The sequence below is a fragment of the Patiria miniata genome, unplaced genomic scaffold, assembly GCF_015706575.1.
Source record: "Patiria miniata isolate m_02_andy unplaced genomic scaffold, ASM1570657v1 HiC_scaffold_4, whole genome shotgun sequence".
In the NCBI taxonomy this organism is placed as follows: Eukaryota; Metazoa; Echinodermata; class Asteroidea; order Valvatida; family Asterinidae; genus Patiria; species Patiria miniata.
Window position 1 is genome coordinate 3,375,705 of NW_024037071.1, and position 24,452 is coordinate 3,400,156.

General features: G+C 40.8%; 1 protein-coding gene across 1 annotated transcript; it reads right to left on the reverse strand.

Moving 5' to 3' along the window:
* Positions 1-312: 312 nt before the first annotated feature.
* On the reverse strand, positions 313-24,172 carry LOC119739867 (vacuolar protein sorting-associated protein 51 homolog). Its single transcript, XM_038214978.1, has 20 exons — positions 24,051-24,172; positions 21,778-21,981; positions 21,428-21,513; positions 20,660-20,815; positions 19,910-19,983; positions 19,134-19,266; positions 18,710-18,798; positions 17,802-17,952; positions 16,848-16,951; positions 15,935-16,046; positions 15,529-15,709; positions 15,223-15,362; positions 14,768-14,890; positions 13,823-13,930; positions 12,738-12,878; positions 12,390-12,622; positions 11,788-11,914; positions 10,760-10,872; positions 10,097-10,175; positions 313-2,025 (listed from the first exon to the last, which is right to left on the reverse strand). Exons 1-20 carry the CDS (start codon positions 24,070-24,072, stop codon positions 1,996-1,998), a joined length of 2,406 nt encoding a protein of 801 aa, XP_038070906.1. The 5' UTR covers positions 24,073-24,172; the 3' UTR covers positions 313-1,995.
* Positions 24,173-24,452: the final 280 nt, after the last annotated feature.

Consider the following 24,452-nt stretch of genomic DNA (forward strand, 5'->3'; position numbering starts at 1 on the left):
TTTACTCCTAATTAAAACTATAAATTAATAAATTTGTTCAAGAATTACAAGGCTTGTGGCCTAGCAAGTTTACACTATTTACAATCTTAACATATTTCCACTTTTACCAACAGGACACCTGAATTTACAATATCTGTCAATAACTTGCACCACAAATACATACACACAGTACTAAGGAAATGCGTAAGTGCTTCAGCACTTTGGACAGCACGATTTTGGGAATGACTTTTGGTGTAAATTCTGCCTTCAGGGGAAACGTGATTTTTTTTTTTTGGGGGGGGGGGGGGGGTCGGGGGGTGGGGGCAAGGGGGGGGGGGGGGAGGAGAGGGTGGTTTAGACCCCCTCACTCCCTTGACCCACCACTAAGTTGAAAACCTATCGTCCCATTTTCTTTACTTTTTGGGTCAAAGACAGCGTGGCAGATTCAGACTTATCTGTCTTCTTCCCTTGCACAGGTTTTGCCTCAGCTTTAATTACTTCATAACAAAATTAAAAAGTCCTATCTGTCGTTTAATTACGCTCCCGAAAATTAAAAGCAACCAGCAGTCATTTGGCAAAAATGAATCCAATTATCATAGGACCACTGATTTTAGGATTGCAAACAATCTTAAAACAAAACGAGCACAAAATCTGATGATAATGAAATCTAAATTAAGCTAGAAGCCAGGCTTTATATTTTAAATTTTGTTTTCTTCTAATAAGTGGATTAATTGGGGTTTAGTCATTTTCATGACAATACGTTAATTTGAATTGGGTGGCAGATGACTGATTGTTGAAAAAATCCACGGCCCAATTTTTATGCAGACCCAGAACACATTGCTTTGCAAGTTCGATGCTATGCTGAAAACAAGTTGCGAGCTGAAAGCATGCCACAAGCAATGTAGATAACTTCACTTTTTGACTTACGTGCTCAGCCAGGTTTTTTGTGTGCTAAGCCCCAAAAGATCCTCCTTCTAAGCAACTTTAAGCAAACTTTTCTTTTGAGCATTATAGGAAACCTAAAACTCAAAATCAGGTTGAGCAGGCAAATACTGATATCATGTGTACTCTGCTTATGACAGATTAAAGCTGCACTTTCCACATTCTATATTTTGTGCATTACAATTACGGTTAAATGAACCTTCTGTAAAATAAAGAGTTACACAAAGGAATGTTTACAAGTCATTTTTACTTCGCACAGGTTGGCAGAAGAATAATCTGTGGAGCACAGCTTATGAAATGAGGTTCTTGAGCAGCAAGTCACTACAAATGTCTTGGTTGTCTAGTATACAAATATTGAGTGGCTCAGAGTGAAATGGGAGGAATATCATTGCAAAGTAAAATCTGGACTTTTCCATTTCACAAGGCAAAGCCGAGTGAACTGGAAAAGTCCAGATTTTACCGAGCGATAAAATTCCTCCCATTTCACAATTGAAAGCCACTCCATATTTGTTTTATATAACTGACATACAGATACTTGTAATTTGATATACTTGAACTTTTATTTCAATACAAAATTGGTGGAAAATGTATTTCTCTCTTCCAAACCACCCCTTCACGGAAATGTTTGAACCCAACTCTGTGGAACAATACGCGTTGCGCGAAACCTGAACGCGCACACCAGCATGCATTTGCACACAAATACCGCGTCATGGAACAAGACTGATCCTAACTGTTGAATTCCCCATGGGCGAATGGGACTTTTTGAGCCCTGGCGTGAATGGTAGCAATAACGAAAAGGATCCGTATGCCGGTTATGTAATTTACTACATGAACAGTCAACATGACACCCACTACAAAATTATAAAGTGTTGCCCAATCTAACCCTTTGCAAGCTGGTGCTGCATCCCACAGAAATCTATTGCACTTGAATAAGGCCATCTTTTGCAAATAAGGGCAGAGTAATAATGCATTTTCCTGGGTAAAAATACTGTTCTCTAAAACAGTTTTAGTACCTTGGAATGGAAATATTGAAGTTTATCCATTGCTGATAGGGTGAGAATGGCATATCACATGTCAGCCTCTATCACAGATGACCTCCACGATCTGAAGAAGAGACAAAGAACATTCGATATTTAATCTAGGGGAAAAAAACCGAAAGCATCTGCATGGAGGTAACTGCAATTCTGCAACATGATCTGTATCGGCACCGTATTCCGATACCACATGCCCTCACAGCGTTGATAGGTGGCCAGATGTTCAGATATTCTTTTAACTGTACATTTTGCACTTCTTTGAGATGATTTGGGTGTTGCATGAGGAGACTAGCGTGCATCGATGGTAAAACTGTAGCTCCCAAAAGTAACAAGCTGATATCAGAAAAGCAGAATGGGAGCAATAGGGCCCACGAAACGAACAGTATTTCCCTCCCTTGGTTTGTTGAGTAGATCATTTAGGTAGGTGAGTGAGTGTATGTGAATTACACCACATCATATCCTACATTAAAAGATCCTACGCTGTCTGTCTGATGTCTGTCTGTCTGTCTGATGTCTGTCTAATGTCTGTGTGTCACGTTTTTGTAAAAGCCAAAGGAAAAAAAGAAGCAACTGTTCCTCAACCTATTCCTCCCGCCTCTAAAACTGTAACTTCTTCTCATTGTCTTCTCTCCACAGGTTTCTTCAGGCTTGCGAGCTACAGTGCCTAGGGCGCTTTTGAGGAATCCTTGGTTTCATTACCAGAAATGATTAATAATAATTAGCGCCTGTACCGCCCCAAAGTGCCCCGCCTGTTATTCCTTATACCGCCCCAAGCTGCCCCAGCTAAATACAGAGAAGGACAATGTAATGCAAGGGCTAAAACTTCCTTATCTCCATCAATGAGAATGATACCTGTAACTTCCTTTCTAATAGTCGAGTTTCCCTGGTTCTAGTCAGAACCTCACAAACTCAATAAAAGAGATTTGTTTTGTAACATGAAAATTAAAGATGATAGTTGTTTTTCCTTTAAAAAAAACAACGCTTTTATTCCACATAAATGTTTTACTATGTCTTTAACATATGTGTAGAAGACACATTCAAGATTACCAATATATGAATAAACCTGAAAATCAAAAAAAAATCACCCCTTTTCAGTTTTGTTTTGCATTTTACTCCAACACGGCCTGTTCCCAGTTCTGTCTCATTTTGCCAGAACGCCTCACAAATTCAAGACATGAAACAAGACATAAGATGTTTGCAGACATGATCAGATGCTATCAACCACTACTCACTGCATTTTAAAAGCCGTATAGTATTCTCCTCCCACCCTAAGCCCCTCCCACACTGCTCATGAATAATTCATATCATCAACAGCATGTTCACATTTGAATGGAGTGAATATGTGCATCTATGCAATTCTGTTGTCCGACTTGGTTCTCAACGAAAGGTCCACTTGTGACGATGCCAGTGAAAAGTGAATTTTAGCAAAACATACCTTAAAGTGGAAAAGTGGGATTTTTTTATATCAATTTCCAATGATGGTCAGCCAACCATCGTTGGAAAAAAAAAATTTCTTTTTCAAATACTGCCCCCTATTCCCCAAATTTATTTAGTCAACAATTTTGTTTGCAATCGGTTACACATCAGTGAACGGGTGCAGGCCAGTTAGTCTGGTTCCCTGACCTGACAATTTCTCGACATCTGTAAGTTGTTCTGTTTCGACTGAAGTAGGGTCAGGGAACCAGACTACAAAAAAAAAAGCATTTTTCTCTTGGTATTTCTAGCATCCATGCCTACAAAACTTCAAACAGGTCAGGGTAACAATATTTGCTATAATATACTAACCCCCAAATCCATCTATTTCTGAAAATTACAGAAAAAAGTAAATGTATATTACTTGTAAGGACCAATTCACAACCTTTTGGGCAAGAAGCTGAGAACTTAGGCATATTGCAAAAACAAACGTTTTAAACATTAGGCCAAAAAAAAAAAGTCTCCGGTTTCTGGTATGCGCGTGCGTCGCCGTAGCCATGCGTGTCGGCAAAATGAAAAAGTTTTTGATGTCTCAAAACCGCCAAACTCACTGGTTTGACTGGAATCCTGCTGCTGCACAATTTTAACGTGTTTTTGGATTGGGTTATGGTCGAGAATAAGCTTTATGTGGCCTCTCTGGACTCCCATATATTTGCACTAAGTTTAGTCGGGCACCATTTGCAGTCATCAGCCGACATTTGAAGCAAAAAAATCAGGTAAAAAAAAAAAAAAAAGCCGCGTCGCCGCACCACTTTTTGGGCAAGCTCCATACCAGAAACCGGAGACTTTTTTTTTTGGCCTTAGCTACTCGACCCAATTTTAATGAGAAAAACTGAGCGCCATTGTACCAGTATATCTATCAAGTTAGCCAGGCTTGGCCTTGGCTGTCTATATGCAGAAACCACTTGTGGAATATCAAATGGCTTCTGGTTTTGTTTTTTATATGCTGCTGGATATGCATGGCTTAGCTTTGGACATGTAAAGTGAGACAGTGAAAATAGAGATGATGATGGTAGGAGTTGAACTGTAGGGCATTTTATTGCATCTCGTTGTTGGATATGAAATTGAGAAGACTTGAAAATGTATTAACACATCCCCAGACAAAGAGAAAATGCTGTGTATGCTGTGTGCAGACTGCAGACATTAAACATTGCCTTTAAATGCCCAACAAGGCATGTGAGTCCCTTGTTCTTTTTTTAGAACTCTGAATAACTCTTAAAGATAGGTCTCCACAACCTTTAGAAATATCATATCTTTAGATTTAATAATAATAATAATAATAATAATAATAAGGGAATAAATGTGCGCTTGGGAGGTGTTAAACACTATGTTTAAGACTGGTTGGAGTCTGGAATGCTGATAATTACCCAAGGCGCGGTCCAAAAGTCAAAACAAGTCAAAAATTGAAAATTTCCAGCGAATTTGTTCAACAATTGTTTTTCAAAACACTCCTCCAGCTATATAATGGAGTGTCAAGCTCGAGAGTACGATGTAAACTCCTTTTATGGAGATTGGCACGCGTGTCGCACGTACTGCGCAATGACGCACAGATGCAGCTGTGGTTAGTGCATTGCAAATTTAGGACTATGAAATGCTGACTCACTGGTAGTATTGCGCATGCCCACGTGAGGACTGTGAACGTTCACCAATAAAACGGTAAGAGGCACTGGATTTCATAGGATTCCAAATTTCATGTGACACTGCAAAAGTGTTTAAGACCAGCCAGCAATGTCTTTATCATCCATTTAAGAGTGGCCACGTGACAGGCTCTCGACCAATGGGAAAACTGTCTAAATATCGATTTATATAGCACACGCATCAACTAAACCGGTTATCAAGGCGTGGTACAATATTATTACCCCTGCTCACCGGGCCAATGAAAACATTCCAAAGATATCTCAGCTCCCTGGGGAGTATACAGCTCAATACTGCCTTATCGGGGCAATCAGCTAAATCTAACACAAACATTTTAACCATCTCTATCCTCCCAGGTCCTCATTTACTCCTGGGTGCAGGCGGGGAGAAGCAATAAGCGACAAAGTGCCTTGCCCAAGGACACACGCACCACAACCCCAGGCTGGACTCGAACCCACAACCTGCAGAATTACCCGCAGACCACGAATTCAGTGCACCAGACCACGAGGCAATGGTACTCCTCTCAAATCATGCTTTGGCCTTCACTTTTGAAAGCTGACATTTTTTGTACGACATGACATTTGGATATGGTTGCATATTTCTGGAAGGCCTACAACCTAGTGATGAGAAATGCCAATTTGGCTTGGAAGTTCATACAATAAGCGGACAGTTCAATTTTGATTGATATTCATGGTTGAGATGCTGCAAAAAAAAGTCCCCTGTATCAAACAGGCACCAATCCTGGAGTTGCCCTTTAGGTTTTTGTTCTACTATGCAGATGGCAACTATCCAATACATAGTATCTATTACGTTCGCGCCAGTCTCTGTTAACCAGTACTTTATACTTTGTGTTCACTGATGCACAGTATTAACATATGCATCAGCATAATGCCCGCTGATACCAGTTCCAACTACCAGGATATTTTCCAAAGTCACTCCATATGCAAATATGGCTAAGTCTGCACTGCGGTTTTGCATATTTACGATCAGACACCCACAGCCAAAAAAACATATTGGCAAGAACCGCTATACCAACTGTATCTTGTAAATTCAACTATTACAAATGCAGGTTTTGTCATTAAATGTGCAGGGTGTTTTTTAATTTTTGTGAAGAAAAAGCGAAAAAGAAATGAAGATTCTATACCCAAGCCAACTGGTCCATGAATTTTGCTTGTAGATTTAGTGGGAAATATATTCAGTCGAGCTGATCTTATAATAGTAGGGCAATTCCATACATCCAACGCACGTCCGACCGAATGATGTTACATGTTCAAGGTCGTTAAGGGTGGTGGTACCTTAGTTTGGTCTGTAATTGTTTTCTACTCATTAGATGCCACATTGTTAGTGATGTACCCCTTTCACTTTTCCAACAGCAGCTCATAAACGTGTGACATGTACGTTGAATTTACTGAACTGCCCAGTATGTTGATGAAAATTACAGGCTTGAATTGTGTGTCATGTTTGGGTAATACAAAGATAAACTGGCTATGCCATACATTTGACACGCAGGTGGAGTGCTTATACAGAAACTGAAGAAGGGACGCACTGCTGGTGCACACCATATGCTACATTCAGTGTTGTTTAAGAACATATCATGACACCAGTCGTTTTACCCATTTGTCAACCGAATTCTCCTGATCTCCCTAATCAGACTGAACACTGTTGACGGACACTGCACAACCCAAATAATGATACTCTGGGATCAGTAATAAATATAAAGCCCTGAGTTTTGATAAAGATGAGGATCTTTCCGAGGAGAAATTGCAAGTCATCATCAACGTTGGATAAAATGCATTATTCACAAAATTGCGGTTGTAATACAGGATGGGCTATGCTCCTTAACCCTACCGGTAACTCCCCACTGAGTTTGACTAAGAACGGTACCAAGTCCGCCAAAATCCATCACTGACTCTGCTTCACATAATGCTTCGGGGCCAAATCCGCCAAAATCCACCACAAATCCACAAATCGATGCTATAGGTGGATTTGGATGGACTTAGTACTCATGCCTAAATAAAATCCCCCCCCCCAAATGGGGGGATGGATTTTGATGGAGTTGGGAAGGTTACAGTTATAATGCAATTGAATGTACCATACACGATCCTAGTCCAACAACAGGCATGCAACTGGGAAATTACCAAAAAAAGAGGAAAATCAAATTTTTCCCAGACTTTGTACAGTGTTTTTCTATTTTCAATGGCACACATGGGAAGTAATAAAGAGGAAATCAGCTGATCCGAGGAAAAGTTGCATGCCTGCAACAAGCGGCAAGCTCACAGCATCATGTGAGTTTGTTTATCCAAAATAATGTCCCGCAGATTCTGAACTCAAAATTGGAATCGTCACCTGTTATTTTTGAGGAATCGACCCCCCAAGGAAAGCCAATGTAAAGAACTTAAAAGCATTTTCTATGTGGATGATGATTACCTATTAGACAGATGGATTGCATTGTTTACCCCCCATTCATGATCCCTATAGGGTGCAGACCAGTAAATCGGTCCGAAATTGCCTACGCCGGCCAAATCACAATTTGCATGCCCTCAAAATCTTCAGTATTTGAGCATGCTGTGGGCCATGAACTTGAGGGTTTGTAAAAAATATGGGTGGAAGCCGTGCACAGGACTGGGAGCTTGCAGTTCTGTGTAATTTGGATGTACTTTGGACCCTAAAAGCGCTCTATTTTGCAATGGAGTGTAGGCATCATTTTTCAAAATGGCGATGGGCTTCAGGACTATTTTCAGAGGTGATCATCTTCAGATGGAAATTTCTCCTAAAAGTCATCAGTTGACCCCCCCCGAAAATTGAAAAGAAAATGAAAGATAATGAAATAAGCTTTAATTTGATGTGTGTCTCGAACACCTTGGAGAGTTGTGAGTATTTTTCCTGAATTTCTGAAGTAAGTGGGAGCATTTACCATTGGGGTCTATGGAAGTTTATTTACTGGTCTGCTACCCTAAGCATTTTATTCATGATGTTGTAGAGGTTTTCCCCAATGCTGTTTTGCTGTGTCAAAAATCGATTCATAAAGTCATGCAGTTGCTCAATGTATGTGGGAAACATGGGTCGATGGAATCTCGGTCAAAAAACTGTGACCCCAAGGCTTTAGTCACGCACTGGTGCACAGACAATGCGGCGCTCGAATAAAATAATTGCAACCAGTAGGTTTTTCAGGGTAAACGTAGAGTTGATTGTGGACAGGATCAAAAAATCAATTCACAAAAACGGTTGCAGCTGCATGCTCAAGCCTAGTAGAAAAGGTAAATTGAAAACATGGATCAAAAGAGTCTCAGACAAAAATTGGGGCCTCTGGGTTTGTAGTCACGCACTGGTAAACAAGTTGTGCAGCACTCGATTACTTGCAACCAGTATGTTTCTCTCCATTTATGGACACAATGCGCACAGATGATTGGAAAAAACAACAACAATAAAATGGGTTGGAGCAAAACCGTTTCGATGTTTCCAAAGATTTATTGAGTCAAAAAGCCACGCTGCACACACCACCAGCATATCTTCAACTGGCAATCAATATATATTTCTGGAAGCTGTATGGCAGACCAATTTGCATATTCATAGGTGGAGAAATGCCAGTCAATATATTAACGCAAGTTGGATGGACAACAAAATTAGCATATTCATAGACGAGTGGTGGGTCACATGTACATGATGCAGGTGGGCTATTTCATAACCCTTTGTGTTAGTTCTAAGGATTGGTGTCCCATTCTCTCATGCAACGTATGGCCATAAAATATGTACATACATTCTATTTTATTAAGTAGTGGACCGTACAAGATTAAAGCACCGACTTTGTACATAATGAGGCTTTGTCCCACAACGTAATTCTACACGCACTGTCTATTCAGTGCCATCCGAGAGCTTGCACGAAAAAAACCAACAAGCTCGCTCAGGTGGGACTCGAACCCACAACCTCCGATCCCTTCGATCCCTGGCGGTACAACGATGGGTCGTGTTGCAGCAGCCTAAGGCGCCTTTACATGCCTTCGGCTCGACCACGTTGTAGCCGCGTCTTTCACAATTTAGCTTCTCATCTGCGAGTAAGGACGTTTAGGCCCCCCTCCCCCCCCCCCCCCTTTACTAACGTAGGCATCTATTAGAGCATTAGACCACGAAGCTGACCAGTTGGTTGGCCAGTTTGAACCTGATATAGCAGCCGGAAACGCATTCAATATCTATGTTATAAAATTTGCATCATTCATTTATACATCTCCCAACTCAATATTCCATGAAACAAAATATCCATAGTTTGATTCCTGAATGGCAATTCCATTCTAAATTAAAAAGGGATGTCTCTTTATCCTCCATTTCTTCAAATCTAGTCCTAGGTTCAACTAAACTTTTTTAGAGCACTGTCACTATTACTGTAGATGAAGCTTGACCCTTTAGCTTCTGGTCTCCACTGTATTAAGTTGTTTCACCGATGAATTAAAAAAAAAACGACAAGTATTCGAGTGGTGTTGTTCCCTACAGGGAGCACATGTAATAGGCAGGGCGGTTTGGGGTGGTACAGTGAATAACAGGCTAAATGTCTTTATACAACGCCTGAATGAATCCCCGTCATCTGATTGGAGGGTCGTTGATCATGTGTCATTTAACTATTCGTCCCAACACGCGGTGCGGCCACACAGCAAAAATAGAAGTTCCATTTCACGGTGAATGGAAGTGTCATTGTACGGTCACACTTTTGGTGGCTCTGACCAATAAGATGACAAGGATTTATTTAGGTGTTGTAACAAACCACTAATTAATGTCTCATATTTGTGCAATGGAAAGAGTAATTTCATTCGGTGACAGATGGATTGTTCCATTCTATGAGGTCACTTTCCATTTGTCACCTCATGAAATTATTCTTACCATTGCACTCATAAACATTCACTATTTGTGTACTATTACGCCATTGGGTTGGGTTACTACACAGCCACATCTGTGTCTTAAACTCCCAAGAAAAAAAAACTGACCATGGCATATAAAGTTAAAGGACGTATTTTAAAACTAGGAGTAGATTGTCTTGTACTTACGCTAGTTTCCATCAAGACAGCATCCAGACATCGATGCAGGGCACTCCCCACGACCTCATCCAGTAGGAAATGAACCAATCTGAACAGATGAAACACCAAGGTGCACAAGATTGCTCAATACATGTACAAAGACATCTGTTTAGATCTGTAAATACATGACTGCCTATGATATGTGAGGCGGTCTGGCATAATGAGACGGAACTGGGCACAGGAAATAGTGGGCGTGATTTGTTTGGATATTCAGATTTATTGATATTCATCATCTTTGATATGTCTGCTACACACGTGTTAAGGAAAGAGTATACAAACTGTAGAATAAAAGTGTCTTTAAGGAAACAATATGCATTTTTCATTTTTCACAAATACAAAACATCGAAACTTTAGGGGCCTCTTTCTCAGTATTATACTTACTTGACATGTTGATAAATGCAAACTTTAAACAACTGACTCTCAAAAGAGAAGTTGGTTTTGAGTTAGTAACTTGGAAGTTTTCGTGAGTATGTTGTGAGGGTAATCAGGAAAAAAATACCTGGTATTTCTTATTCCTCTCAGAACAAAACAATTCTCTTAAATTTTCTTTTCTTTTTTGCTTCACATACTTTTACAAACTTCTCTTAAACTTTTTGGAAAACTCAAAGTATATCGTCCGTGAACAAAACTCACTTTTCATCGGACACGAAGCGCCAGAGGTACAAGTTGAGATAGTGGGTGTCCACCTGGATCTGCTGCAGGCCGTAACGGCCAAACGTCCGCAGTCTGATGCACTCTAGAAATGTCTGGGGGAAAAAGAAAAAGAAAGTGACGAACTGTAAGGAACTAATCGCCATGCAGTGACAATTAATGAAACAGTATTTGAATTACTTTTAAAACGAATTCCTCTGTACAGAAACTTTAGTTGGTGCAGTGTAGTCTACTTAAAAGAGCCAGTGTAGGACATCACAAGTCCTCACAAGTCCATTTCAAGTCAAGCACAAGTCATCGCAAGTCCATCACAAGTCAATCACAAGTCATCACAAGTCCATTTCCAGTCAATCACAAGTCCATCACAAGTCAATCACAAGTGCATTTCAAGTCAATCACAAGTAACAAAGAGTCCATATCAAGTCAATCACAAGTCATCACAAGTCAATTTCAAGTCAATCACGAGTCATCATAAGTCAATTTCAAGTCAATCACAAGTCAATCACAAGTCATCGCAAGTCCATTTCAAGCTAACCACAAGTCCATCACAAGTCAATCACAAGTCTTCACAAGTCCATCACAAGTCAATCACAAGTCATCACAAGTCCATTTCAAGTCATCGCAAGTTCTTTTCAAGTCATCACAAGTCATCACAAGTCAATTTCAGGTCAATCACAAGTCCATCAAAAGTTTATCACAAGTTCATCACAAGTTCATCACAAGTCAATCACAAGTCTATCACAAGTCCATCACAAGTGAATCACAAGTCAATCACAAGTCAATCACAAGTCAATCACAAGTCAATCACAAGTCTTCACAAGCCTATCACAAGTTTAATTCAAGTTAATCACAAGCAATTCAAATAAAGCCGTGACAGAGGTAGTTCCTAGTTATTGTTCATCTCATGTTGCTTGTGACTGGACTTGTGACGTGCTTGTGACTGGACTTGTGACGTGCTTGTGACTAGACTTTTGACAGACTCGGCTACCACACCGATGTCTTGTGCATACCTTGAGACTGATCTTGACGATGCCTGTAAGAATGGACACCTTGGAGAACTCCACACTGCTGAAGATCTCAATCCGCTCCGAGAAGAGCTTCTGGATGTTGCTCATCAAGCTGGTGTCAAAGTTGCTACTGCAAAAATACATACACACACAAAAAATATAAGCCGTATCCTCTCTGAGTGATCCCTGCTAGCTACTTCCCAGGTTTGCAGCACTGGTAATGTCGCTAGCATCGTGCCTTAGGGCAATATCCCTGGCTATGTGGTATATACGGGTTTGTGGCTGAACAACATTGACAATCTGGGGATCTGCCAAAATAGGTCTGGATAGCTCAGTTGGTAGAATACCGGTATGGTATTCCGGAGGTCGCAGGCTCAAACCCCGCTCCAGTCAATATCTCTGTTCAATTTTGTAATTAAAAAAACAATCATGAAAAAAAAGGGGACTGTTAGTGACCTCCGACGATACTTCAAATTTTATGAAAGTCCAAGCAGTAGCCAAATCAATCGTTTCTGCCGCTGATCAACTTGTTAGATCCCTCTGATCTGAATATCCAGGTCGAACACTAAAAAGTCAGTTTCCGGTGGGTGAAATTGACCGCATACCTTGATGCGTAGCTTCTCTGCATGCGCTGCTGCTGCTGCTTGGACACGCTGTAGCTCAGCGCTCTCCGGCTGGAATCGCTGCTGTGGGCCTTGCGTATCCCTTCCTCGTAGAGCGCCCCCACTTGGCTGTCGATGGTGGTGATGTCTTCCACGACACGCTTCATGACAGCGCGCACCGTGCGTGGCTCTATGGTGTTCAGCCAGTCACGTGTTTCAACACTCTTCCTGAGCATCTGTGTAAAACCCATCAAAAATAACGTATTTATCGCTACTAGGTAGTGCTGCACGCCGAACCAAACCAAACTAAAACTTAACAAGTTCGTAAAAACAATTGAAATTTTGACAAACCTGAGATATCTGGAGCCCCTGGACTTTGACGTAATGATTCAGTAGGGTCTGTGCAGCGCTCTGGGCTTCAGCACACAGTACTGAGGTCTGGGTTAAGCTACGCCGATTGTCAATAGGGAACAACTCATCCGTTAGCACTAGCTGCAAAAAGGAACGAATAAGGTTAACGGTTAGACGAAAAACCTTGTGTGTGTATCTGTGAAGTCATTCCTATGAACCATCTTGTTAAATTACAAATTCATATCAACAATGCCTCTTATCAGGAACAGTATTTCATCAAACAAAAAACTCTTTCCGCATAACACATGAACCTTTCTCTCTGCCTTACAAACAAATACTCACAACACTTGCATTTTGCATGTAAAACGACTACATAAAATCCACAATTTTAGCCCCCCACCACCACCCCTGTTTTTGAACAAAAATACACATTACCCATATTCCATTTCACTGCCACATCACTCAAATGAAAGGCCTTGTTGTCCCCTATAATCTGATACCACATTTGGAGGCTGTGATGTTTGCAGTTTAAATAAATTTAATAAATTTGTGATTTTTTCTCCATGTCTCATGGAATTGCCCATTGTAGGAAATAATAGGAGAAAAAGCGATTGTGATTGCGAATCTCAGGTGCATTTGATGTCAAGAAATGCGCCGGATTTGCTGGATTTTTTTTTTTTTTAACAGCCTTTGCTTATTAGGAACCTGCTCTAACCAATACCCAAATATAACTGAGAATCAGTGTTGCACTTTGATACACATGCAGTTGCTCACTACAAACACCTATAGATATACCATTGGGTTGTCCCATGGTAAATTATATTCATTTTCTCACCATAAGTCCATCATAAGTCTATCACAAGTCCAGTCACAAGTAACAGTGGTTGAACAATACCAAAGGAATGCCTATGTCAAAGCTCATTTGAACAGCTTACTGATTTTGAATTGGGACTGGAGGACTTGTGATGGACTTGGCAGGGCCTTGCAGGGTCTAGTGGCAGACCCGACTACATCCCCGCCCTGAACCTGTTGGAATGGAACCTTTACAAGTTGGAGAAGAGTTTAGAAACGATCGCTCAACTCACCAGCTGGCTGATAGTGGTGGATTCAAAGTCTAGCAAGAGTCTGGACAGGACTAGAATGAGCGCTGGTGCGGTGGTGGATCCTTTCTCCCCAACACCATCACACAGATCCTAAATTGCATCAACATATGAAGGGTTTACTTTGAAGTGCGATACACGCTGTTTTGTTACCTATTAGAATGCCGCCCTCGCCTGGCTGCCTGAAGTCAGTTTCGATGGGTGGTACATAATTAAAGGTAGATCATTTGTCATTTGTGCATTTTTTTCATTTTAAGCAACCAAAGTGCTCAAAATCTAAAGAAGGGTGCTTAAAAAATCTAAAGAAGGGTGCTTAACAACAACTAAGCTGACAAATTTTCAGCTCAGTGAATGCTGCATATTCCGAGAAAAACAACATTCTAGAATCTCATTTTCAATTCAAAATTTGCGTCATGTCAACGCTTGCGTGCACTCATTCACGGCTTCGCCAAATTAAAAGCGGACTACGAACGGAAATTTCCAGAAATGCGTCTTTAGACCTTTTATTGTTTTCTTTTCCAAAATAATAGCATGCCAGAAAAAATAATTTCACAGAAAGTTTAGTATCATTGCCATCTTTAAACCAAGTATGCTTTTCAACAATAATTTCGTCAGTTACTTTTCGGAAAGCTGAAAATGATGTACTCTACCTTTCAACACAATTTTAGAATACAATCAATCGAAAATGAAGTTTAGAAACAGTTTTTTCTTTTCTTTTTTTTCTTTAAAGATTTATAACCCTGCAAATTTTTCACTTTTTTTTTAAATGGATATATCACTTGAAATAAACCTTCCAAATACAACAGGTATGTTATCAAGGATGAACAGGAAAAAAGTATACCATCTGAGAAACAAATGCCATCATTTCTATTTTTTAGTTTCGGTAACACTTCTGAGCACATCATCATAAGGCAAGTCAAGACCACTCACACGCGAAGCTGAATACATGTGCCTGAAGAAAGCAACAAGAAGCCCCTCCCTGACGTCATCTTGACAGAAGGGACCCCGGAAATATGGCGTCTGGGAGAACGTGATGTCGCTGGCTATGAAGGCCTAAGACAACAAATAGAGGCGAGAAAACATGTATGATATCCCGTAGTGAATTCCACTTTTTTCCTGTCCCTGTTACATCTGACATCGAGGATTTTATAATTCTGATGCACTCCTTATAACTGCAGTCATCGTCCAAGAGTGATAATGAAAAGCAAACTACCTACTCAACAAATAAAAAATTATTTGAAGCCATTATTGATGGCAAATTACTAAGTACAAAGGTAACAGGGACAGGAAAAAATGTCACACGGTGGACTAAATTTATAGAATGGCCACCCCAGATAAGCAGTTGAAAGGACTGCTACGCTTAATTTGGAAGGGATCCGCAGTACCTTGAGGTTAGTGAGAATGACTTTGAGTTGTTCTACGACCGATGTGGTTGTTGTGTTGAGTAGGTCCACCATGTCCGGCTTATCCTTCTTGCCTGCTATTCTTGGCGCACACAGAGTCTGGCGTATGTCCGTCATGCACTCTGAAAGTCAAACAAATAGACAAATAATGTCTCCTCAATTTTTAGGCATCTGCCTCTGAAATAACGTAAACTTGGTTTTTTTAGACCACTCTGTATAGAAAATATTTCACTGTCATGCGTGACTGGGCCCAATTCTATGGAGCTTGTGTAGAAATTTGCTACGCACCTGAAAAGTGACGCTTGAGACCATCAAAGTAGAACAGCGCCCTCTCATGGCCACACTGAGCTATGATAGCCGAGGCGCGCTCGATGATCTTGAGCTGTGGGACAAGGCGGTCGGTAGCGAGGAGCCGTCGGTAGAAGCGGTCAAGCGCCCGGACCAGGAGGGAGTTGTCTACTGTGCTTTTCTGCGTGATAAGGATGACGACTCAGTATTATCATCAATAATTCTTAAATTTGTCTAAACATTAGCCAAATTACAATGAAAATAGAGGAATTGCCAAATTACCGAAAAGAAGTACATGTCGGCATGTACATGAGGCAAATGCTCCTCTCGGGTGTTAAAAAAGTCATATCCAACATGACACAAAGTCAACAGTTGTAAACTTTCCATTTATCAGGAGTTGACTTACTTCTGTTTTGATCCTCTCGTCTACATGTGTGAAGTACTGCTGCATGCGTGAGTTGACAAACTCAGCCAGCTTGGCATGGGCAACCTCTACCAGCTTCTCCTGCTCCTGGGAGCTGTGACCACAATCAAAGCATTCAATCGGTTACTATGCGAGGGGTTTTAGTTTAGAAAGGAGATGCACTGTAGTCAAGTGGCTTAAATCCATGGTGCTTTGGGGACCAGTTGGTCACGATTTCGACCACTAGCCACCTGACTACTGCTAATTGGCTTCCACGAACCAGTCACAATCTCGAAGAGAGTCCAACTTGTCCCTCCCCAGAAAGGTCTAAATAATTGCCAAAAATTTTCTAAAAAATGATCCAGCACATCACGTTTCCAAATACTGGATTAAGGCTGCTTAACCTCACAAACAACTGATACAATACTCTTCCAGAAACTCTGAAAGTCTCCTTTTATATGAGCAATCCACATTTTTTAATCGATCTGTGCATTCGTATTTTTTTTATCCAATAAATCCCTCTTTTACAAACAATAAGGAGATGTATCTATGAGGCTCCTTAATGTATGTATTTGTATTGACGAATCCTGGTCAGTGATCACTGTACATTCATGAGGCCCCCTTCAATGGAGAAACCACTGTGTATGCTATTGTACAAAGCAACTGCCCCATGACAAATTATCTGAACAATAGCTAGCACAGTGCATTCGCCATTGAAGGGGGCCTTCGTGATAGATTTGATTGTGAGCCCGGATCGATGTATAATGATTATTATCTGCAAAAAAGTATGCAGGGCAAGTTAACAAGTTGAGAAATGGTCACAGCGCCATTCAAGGTCAACTGTGGGTGGTGCAATGAATTTATGAGTTCCCTGATATGCACCACTAGCTGTGTTAACTGTGTGATCTGTGCTTACTCTGTGGCTTGCCTGTCCACGAACAACTCCTTGTAAGACGCAATGAGGAGGCTGATGTTACTCAGAAAACTGTTGCAACTGCTGTCTATAAACTCTAAGATATCCTGTGGAGAAAATCAAAGAAAGAGGAACCATTTCAAGACTTTATGATTTCAAAACTTACATCCAAGTAGGGCTGTGCATTGGAACCAGGTACCCGAGTATCCGACCGATGATGTCAGGAACCGTTCCAGGTTATAGGATCGGGTAATCGTAACAAACTTTACATATTACTTAGTAACTTCTCGGACAATGAAAAAGAAAGGTTTTAAATGTCATTTGTGGAGAATTTTCAAAATGAAAAACAGGCTACATGGAAAAACAAACGGATTCACGTTTATGACACTCGCGAAAATGCAGTCTACACCGTAAAGGCTACATGTATCAAGCTCGCTGTACACACTTGTATCTTGCTGTATGGACTCACCGATGTGGTAGTATTATCGTGAGGACCTTTATGAACAATCTGTACAGCAACTTCTGAGATTTAAAGTTTGGGGTTAGGTTTCTTTAACAGGTACTTGATACCCGTTTTGTTTTTTTTCACTTGGGTGCCTGATCGCCATACTACCTGTAAATGCACACCCCTACATCCATGTACAGAATTACTGCCTTTTTTGACCTACCATGTACAGAATTACTGCCTTTTTTGACCTACCATGCACAGAATTACTGCCTTTTTTGACCTACCATGCACAGAATTACTGCCTTTTTTGACCTACCATGCACAGAATTACTGCCTTTTTTGACCTACCATGCACAGAATTACTGCCTTTTTTGACCTACCATGCACAGAATTACTGCCTTTTTTGACCTACCATGTACAGAATTACTGCCTTTTTTGACCTACCATGTACAGAATTACTGCCTTTTTTGACCTACCATGTACAGAATTACTGCCTTTTTTTAACCTACCATCGGTATATTCCGCATCAGCTTCTCGGCAGGTCTGGTCTCATCGGTACCCTCCATGGCAGCGGTGCTATCAGGCTGCTGGGTACCAACTAGGGCGGGGTCCACTTGGGAGGCAATTTCAGCCAAGTCCTCATCCAGCTTCTCCTTAGCGCTGCACAGGGTGGAAAAAAAGGTAGTTGTTCTGAAATGCTTCGCCCCCAATGAGTTGAGAAAATATGTAAAACAGGTTTCCAATAACATTCCCCTGCTAAAGGTACAAAGGATCATTTGCTTTTTGTTCATTGCTTTTCGTGTGGCAAGACTGTAGTATCCAGACGCCACTTCTTTGGTTGTGTACGAAGCCTATGGAGGGTCAAGTGGATTTTCAAAGTATTTTCTAACAAAATTGGAAATGTTTCTCAGTCCCAGATTCACGTCTTTTCAACTTTTTTTTGCAATGAGTGACCTTCATTGAGATAAAATATAATTAAAAAAAGTGGCTTCAGGATGCAAACTTTATCCTTCCTATTTTTTGAAGCAGAAACATTGCTCAAAATCCTAAGAATGGATGCATAACAACCAACTTGCTGAAGTTTCAGCTCACGAGCAACTTTCAAACAACGCATAACAGATTTTTCTATTGGTTGAAAAACGACACGTGGCTGGTTTTTCATTTTATTTTATATTTCATTTTATGTTCCAACACAAAGATTTATTTTTCTGGCCTGCGAAGAGATGAAATGCCGGATTTCCCCCCAAAAAACACACAAACGTTGGAATTCCACCTAAAGCCGGAAAACTGCCATCCCTGAATATTACTACAACTTGTTCATACAAAAAGGATACAAATTGTGAAAACAAAACAGAAATTTGAATTTCATCAGCACATGCGAAGGTTCTCAGATTCAATCACAAAATTGTTGGCTTACTGCGAAAGAAATTCGTCGCAGAGTTCGTCTGGCGGCTCTTTAAGCTGAAGTAGCAGATCCACACTCTCTGCCAGCTGCTTTGCGCTAGACTGCATCAACAAATACAAACAAAACAGGCCAAAAAGAAAATTGGTGGCAATATTTTTTGTGCAATGAGATTTCACAAGGCCCTTTGTCCAAAAAAAAGGCAAAAAGGGCATTGTATTGGAACCTTTTACAAACGCCTGCTTTTGTTGCTCCAAAGGAATGCCAAGTTTTGCAAGGACAGCAGTCAGAGCAATTATCCACATCAAAAACCATTTACCATTCAGGAAAATGACAAGATATGTGTAGACGAAAAGTTCAAGTCTCCACGTAAAAACTCAGCCCAATTTCATCAGCTCAACCTCATCTTTTTAAGTTCAATGATTGTGTTGTTGCATACCTCTCTGTTGCTGAACTGTTCCCTCAGTATCATGCGTAGGTCATTGACTATCTCGTTGCAGTCTTGCTGGATGCCGTGGAAGGATGTCATGTGTTGGTACTGGAGCAGTACAGCCCGGGCTTTCACATAGTACCTGGAAATAAAAGTGTACATATGAAGACTTGAAGGTTTGCATGGTGGAAAGATACTAAGACAAGATAAGTTTGTGGTTGCACCATGTGAATAAATCTCTTTTGTGAGTATAAGTGGTTCTAAAAAGAACCGGAGGGACTCAACGTTTTGAACAGTATGCTCTGCCCGTCGTCAGGAGAACGGGATTTTGTTACTTTTTAGAACCCCCCCTTCCCCTGGTTGCCCAAAATCAGTTTCAACAGGTTGAATGTAGTTAACTTAATATAAATTGAGTAAAAAAAAAACCCAGTTGATCGTCCCCGCCCACATCCTGTTTTGAAGCCGCATCCTTTTTTTTTTTTTTTTTTTTTTTTTTCACCTCCAAAATGTAACTTTTTCTTGCATTTATTTTGCTGTAATAAAATACATAGAACATGGTTAACATGAATATTTGCGGTCAAAGCTTGCGGTCACTTTGAACCGAAGTTGGCAGCCATTTTGAATTTAAATACTTGCCTGCCATCTTCAAAAAAAAAAAAATATGGCAAATTTTAAAATATCTTAGGAGGTCTGGTAGAGACTACATCTAACAGAAAAATTACTTAAACAACAAAATTGTATGCGCGGAATGCAGGTATTTATAGATGTTGACAATAATTGGATACCTGACTGCTTGGCTGTACGCTTTCATCTCAATGCACTTCTTCAGTCTGGCCGGAAGTTCAAACAAGAACTGAAGCTGTGGACAAAAGCAAAACAAATCAAAATACAACAGGTTCATAAACCTAATACCAACATTGCAATGTCCGTACTGGTTGATAAGACTACTGTTGGCAACTAATACGCATTTTGTCATGAGTTTAGCCTGAGCCACACTGTACTCAACCCTTGGATTAATTTTAAGGAGTTACTACATGTGTGGAGTGCCATGAACTCATGCTCTGGAGCTCAAAGTCTGTGGGTAATTTTGCAAATTGTGGGTTCGAGTCCAGCCTGGGGTTGTGGTGCGTGTGTCCTTGGGCAAGGCACTTTGTCACTCATTGCCCTCCCCACCCAGGAGTAAATGGGTAGCTGCGAGGGCAGAGATGGTTATTATGGTTTATTTAGCTGCTTTGCGCTGAATTGGCAGCATCGAGCTGTATACTCCCCGGGGTGCTGAGATTGTCTTTGGAATGTTTCATTGGCCCAATGAGCAGGGTAATAATGATGTAGCGTCTTGAGCACCAGTACTGGTGGATATATGCACTTTATAAAAACACATTATTATCATTCATGGGAATACTTCTTGGTCATCCAAATTACAAGCCAAAGTATTATGTAATGTTCCCGACTGCTTCTCAGCTGATTTTTGTCCAGTTCATAAACCTTGCTAAGCGATATCTTCTGCTTAGCAGAGACGGGGTCTTGTAACACACCTTCTTGAGTAGCATATGAACGCTGCTTAGTTTGGTTATCTGCTCTCGTCTGTCCTGCAGTGTACCGCTGATCTTAGCGCTGAAGTCGGTGATGGCGTCCATGTTGGTTGCTAGGCGATCCATCTCTTCTTCCATCTTCTTGAAGTCGGTTTTCATCTGAGAAAATAAATATAACAAATATAAATGAATTTGACTTTACATGGGATCTCACTTTTTTGGCAGAAACTTTGGAGATATACAAGACAAGCATACGCTACCAATATGTTATCTCAAATTTAAAAAAAAGATATTTTGTCACTTTCCAGAGGACTAGCATCCCTGTTCTCTGGCAACAAATAAAATCATGAAGGTTAACGTCACCGGGCCGTCACCGCGTTATGAGTAAGTTTTTTTTATTGTTAGGCAAATTAGGACCGAGTTATGGGGACTTTCTGCTGTCCCCACAGCGTCTGCAGTCCCCATAGTACCATGGGACAACTCGTGTGTAGTCCCCACAACTACGGAGCAAGTATGTGTGTACTGGTTCACGCGTGTATGGAGATAAGTTTCGCACAGCTAATTTTATTCCGAGTGTGCTAAACCGGTTGCATATTCTCATAGGCGTCATCAGCAATGCGTTGGATGTCTCTCCAAGTGGTCTCCTTCAGCTCTCTCTTTGCTTCCAGCTATAGGCTGCCTACCAGGGGTAGTCAATTTGCTTAGCGGTTCTTTCTCGACCTCGGCTCGAGTCCCGCCTGGGCCATAATAATGATTACAAGTTTTACACACCTTCCTTATTGTGTCAGTTGCACTGATAAACTTGTTGTAGTTCTCATAGACCAGAGTCTGCATGTCACTGTCGAGGGAACGGATCTCTGCAAAGAATAAAGTCAAACGTGTTACAGTGAGATTAAGTTCCAAATTATTCCTACATTATTAGAAATGTTCCGCTATGCTTTGACTGTAGGAGATTGACAAGCCAGCTGTGCCTACCAGTCGCCGGCTTTTGTCTGTTGATGGAATTTGACTGTCACAGTGCCTACAAAGAAGATGATCTGACTGGTGGTGACTAGCGTGTGTAAAGAGCATGGTTGGGGAACAGGATTGAAAAGAGGGTTAATAGAGACATCAGAACATACGTTTGACCATGTCCACCTCCCGGTCCACTAACTCAGTCAATCTCTTCTCCCTCATGAGTCTGGCCAAGTAGACGTCAGGGTCAAAGTGCGCCCCGTCGATGTCGATGGGGTCTGTGGTGGCCTCTTTGCCTGCCTCATCATCCAGGCCATAGTACATCTTCAGCATCCCGTGCTTACGCCTCCGTCGCTGCTCGCTATCCATGTCTGAAATATAACAGATAGGAATGGCATTCGTTTTATATTGAACTGCTTTTTTTCCCCCAGTTGATGCCATGCACATCTGTGCACTTTTGTGCATTCAATGTGCATTGTGTGGCACTATTGCCATAGCCATCTTCATTTTGATGTTGTGTTTTGGGGATTTTTTTGGTCTCTGTCAAAATTTTATTTTATTTTGGAAAGAATTCCATATGGCCATCACTTATTGGTACTTGGTACTTGGTTAGGTTCCTCCTGAAACATCCTCTAGGGATCTTGACTAGGAGGTCATTTATTGTTCCCGGCAATCACCTATCAACCTTCATAAAGCGATAACAATGTCCTAAGGCCCCCCCCCCCCCCCAAAAAAAATAGTTTTCCTATATTTCAGACAAGTCTCATAGTCTAGAGTTTGTTTCTGCATTCAATAGAGGACGTTAAACAATAGAGGACAATCATGATGGCGATCGTGTACAAAACATACAGGAGTTTAGGACTTTTTAGGACGATTGTGAAGTGTAGGGCCCCTGTTTGTTTTGATCAAATTGTTATTTATTGCTCAAAAATCACCTTTACAATCAAAAGCAGACTTTTTCAATTCTAACGACACCCGTTTTGCAATTTTGAACAGATTCTTGGGGTAGAAATCACGATTTTCCTGCGTGGTTTGTGCCTTATGATTCTGCGCGCCGTGCGTGCTCACGGTATAGTCGGACTCCCTATTATCGCGGCATCCCTATTATCGCGGCATGGGAAATTTCTCTTTTTACAGTGTCAAAACTCCTTCAAGTGGCAATTTTTATCCAGTTCACCAGTCATCAAGGATTTTCTACCGAGTTGTATAAAAAGGACGATTAAAAAATGTTGTGTCTTTCGGGACTTTTAAACGATTTTAATAAATATTAACGTTTTCCAAAACTTGCAAAATTTTCCCTCACCGTGTCTGCTAAAAGGTACCGTTTGTATTTTAACATAAATCTTTAACTGCGCTCTGTCCATGAAAGTTCCATTGTCTGGTTCCCATTCTTCAGCTGCAAATGTAAAATGAAGTCGAACGACGATATTTGCAGCGCGAAATCTTAACAACTTTTACGGGATCAAAATAAGCACCGCGCGTTAGCGAAAATAAAACGGCACACCGTGTAAAGTGAATGGCGCCCTCAATCGCCGATCAGTAGACTTGCCTCAGGGATTTGTGTTCTCCTTTCGGGGAAAGGGCAGGGTCTTAAGAAATCATCCTGCAGACATTTTGTCTTTAATCAACTTGAACGTTACAGGGAAAATATCAGACTTTATTCAGGGGTGTTTTGGTCAAACATAAACTATGAACAAAAAAGTTGGGATCATTATAAAAACCACTTCCCGCATACCGCGATAATAGGGAGTCCACCTCCGTTCGCACACGCCGCGCATGTCTATTTTCACAAGCATCGTACACGGAATAAACCACACCACCCGTCAGATTTTTTTATATTAATTTAAAAAGGAAGAGTTATACTACACATAAGACAGGACAATTCTGGAAGGTTAGTGGGCAATCTCTATTCCGAACGAGAAACGTGATAAGTACCGCGATAATACGGCGTTCCATCCTACATTGCGCAGTGATCGCCATCTTTGTTTTCGGGTCGCGTGTTGTCGCCGCGCTATCATCGTCATTTTACCCCCAAATTTCCCTCAAAAATGAAAACCCTGACCTCTATCTATGACATACCACTTACCAGTTTATTGAGAATGTCACCAACTAGTTTGGTAGGTCAAATAATTTTAAAATGGATTTTGTTCCCTAATAGGAACCGGGCCCTACACTACACGATCGACCTTTTTTTTTTGGAAGTTTTCTTAAAAAGTGTAGCCTACAAAAAGTACAACTGTACAATAAACAAACGAAAGAGGGACGAATGGGGTCGCCGATTGCAGGCAAATACACACTTATATGGGTTTGTGCACAGGGTGTCAAGTGATGTCTAGGTATGGAATTTCGTTCCCCTTGAATTCATATACTAACAACAACAAAAACAATACAGAAATTCATAAAATGATATTGTTTTTAACTAGAGTTAAAAATCCATTACCATCTCTGCTGGGAGCCGCCATGTTGTATGAAAAGCGCCCTCGTGCGTTCCATTTTGTGGGCGTGGTCCAAAAGCAACTTTGTAAACCAAGCGATAATAAGAACAAACCTACGGTCTTAATATCGCTTATAGGCGTGCGTAAACATTTAACACATCACTAAATTATATCAGAACACATTCTGAGATATTTGCAAGTGTATAATAACTATCAAAAAAATGTTGAGCTCTTCAGTGTTTAAAAAAAAAAGGTCAGAAAGTGAGAAGGCTCAACTACATGAAACTGAACATATATTTTTTTTTTTTTCAAATTGAAAAATTTAAATAGCCATTCAATTTTCAGGGACTACTCACACTTATTTTGGTAATTCAAAAATGTCATTGACCTCACTATTTTGTTTAGGG

Bases quoted from the DNA above. Each gene is read 5' to 3' on its own strand.
- LOC119739867 (XM_038214978.1), bottom strand. From the start codon at position 24,072: ATGGCGGCTCCCAGCAGAGATG. The intron at 13,931-14,767 runs GTGAGTGGTCTT...GATGCAATTTAG, and splicing joins ACATGTATTCAGCTTCGCGT to GATCTGTGTGATGGTGTTGG. The intron at 12,879-13,822 runs GTGAGTTGAGCG...TCCTTTTTGCAG, and splicing joins CCACCACTATCAGCCAGCTG to CTAGTGCTAACGGATGAGTT.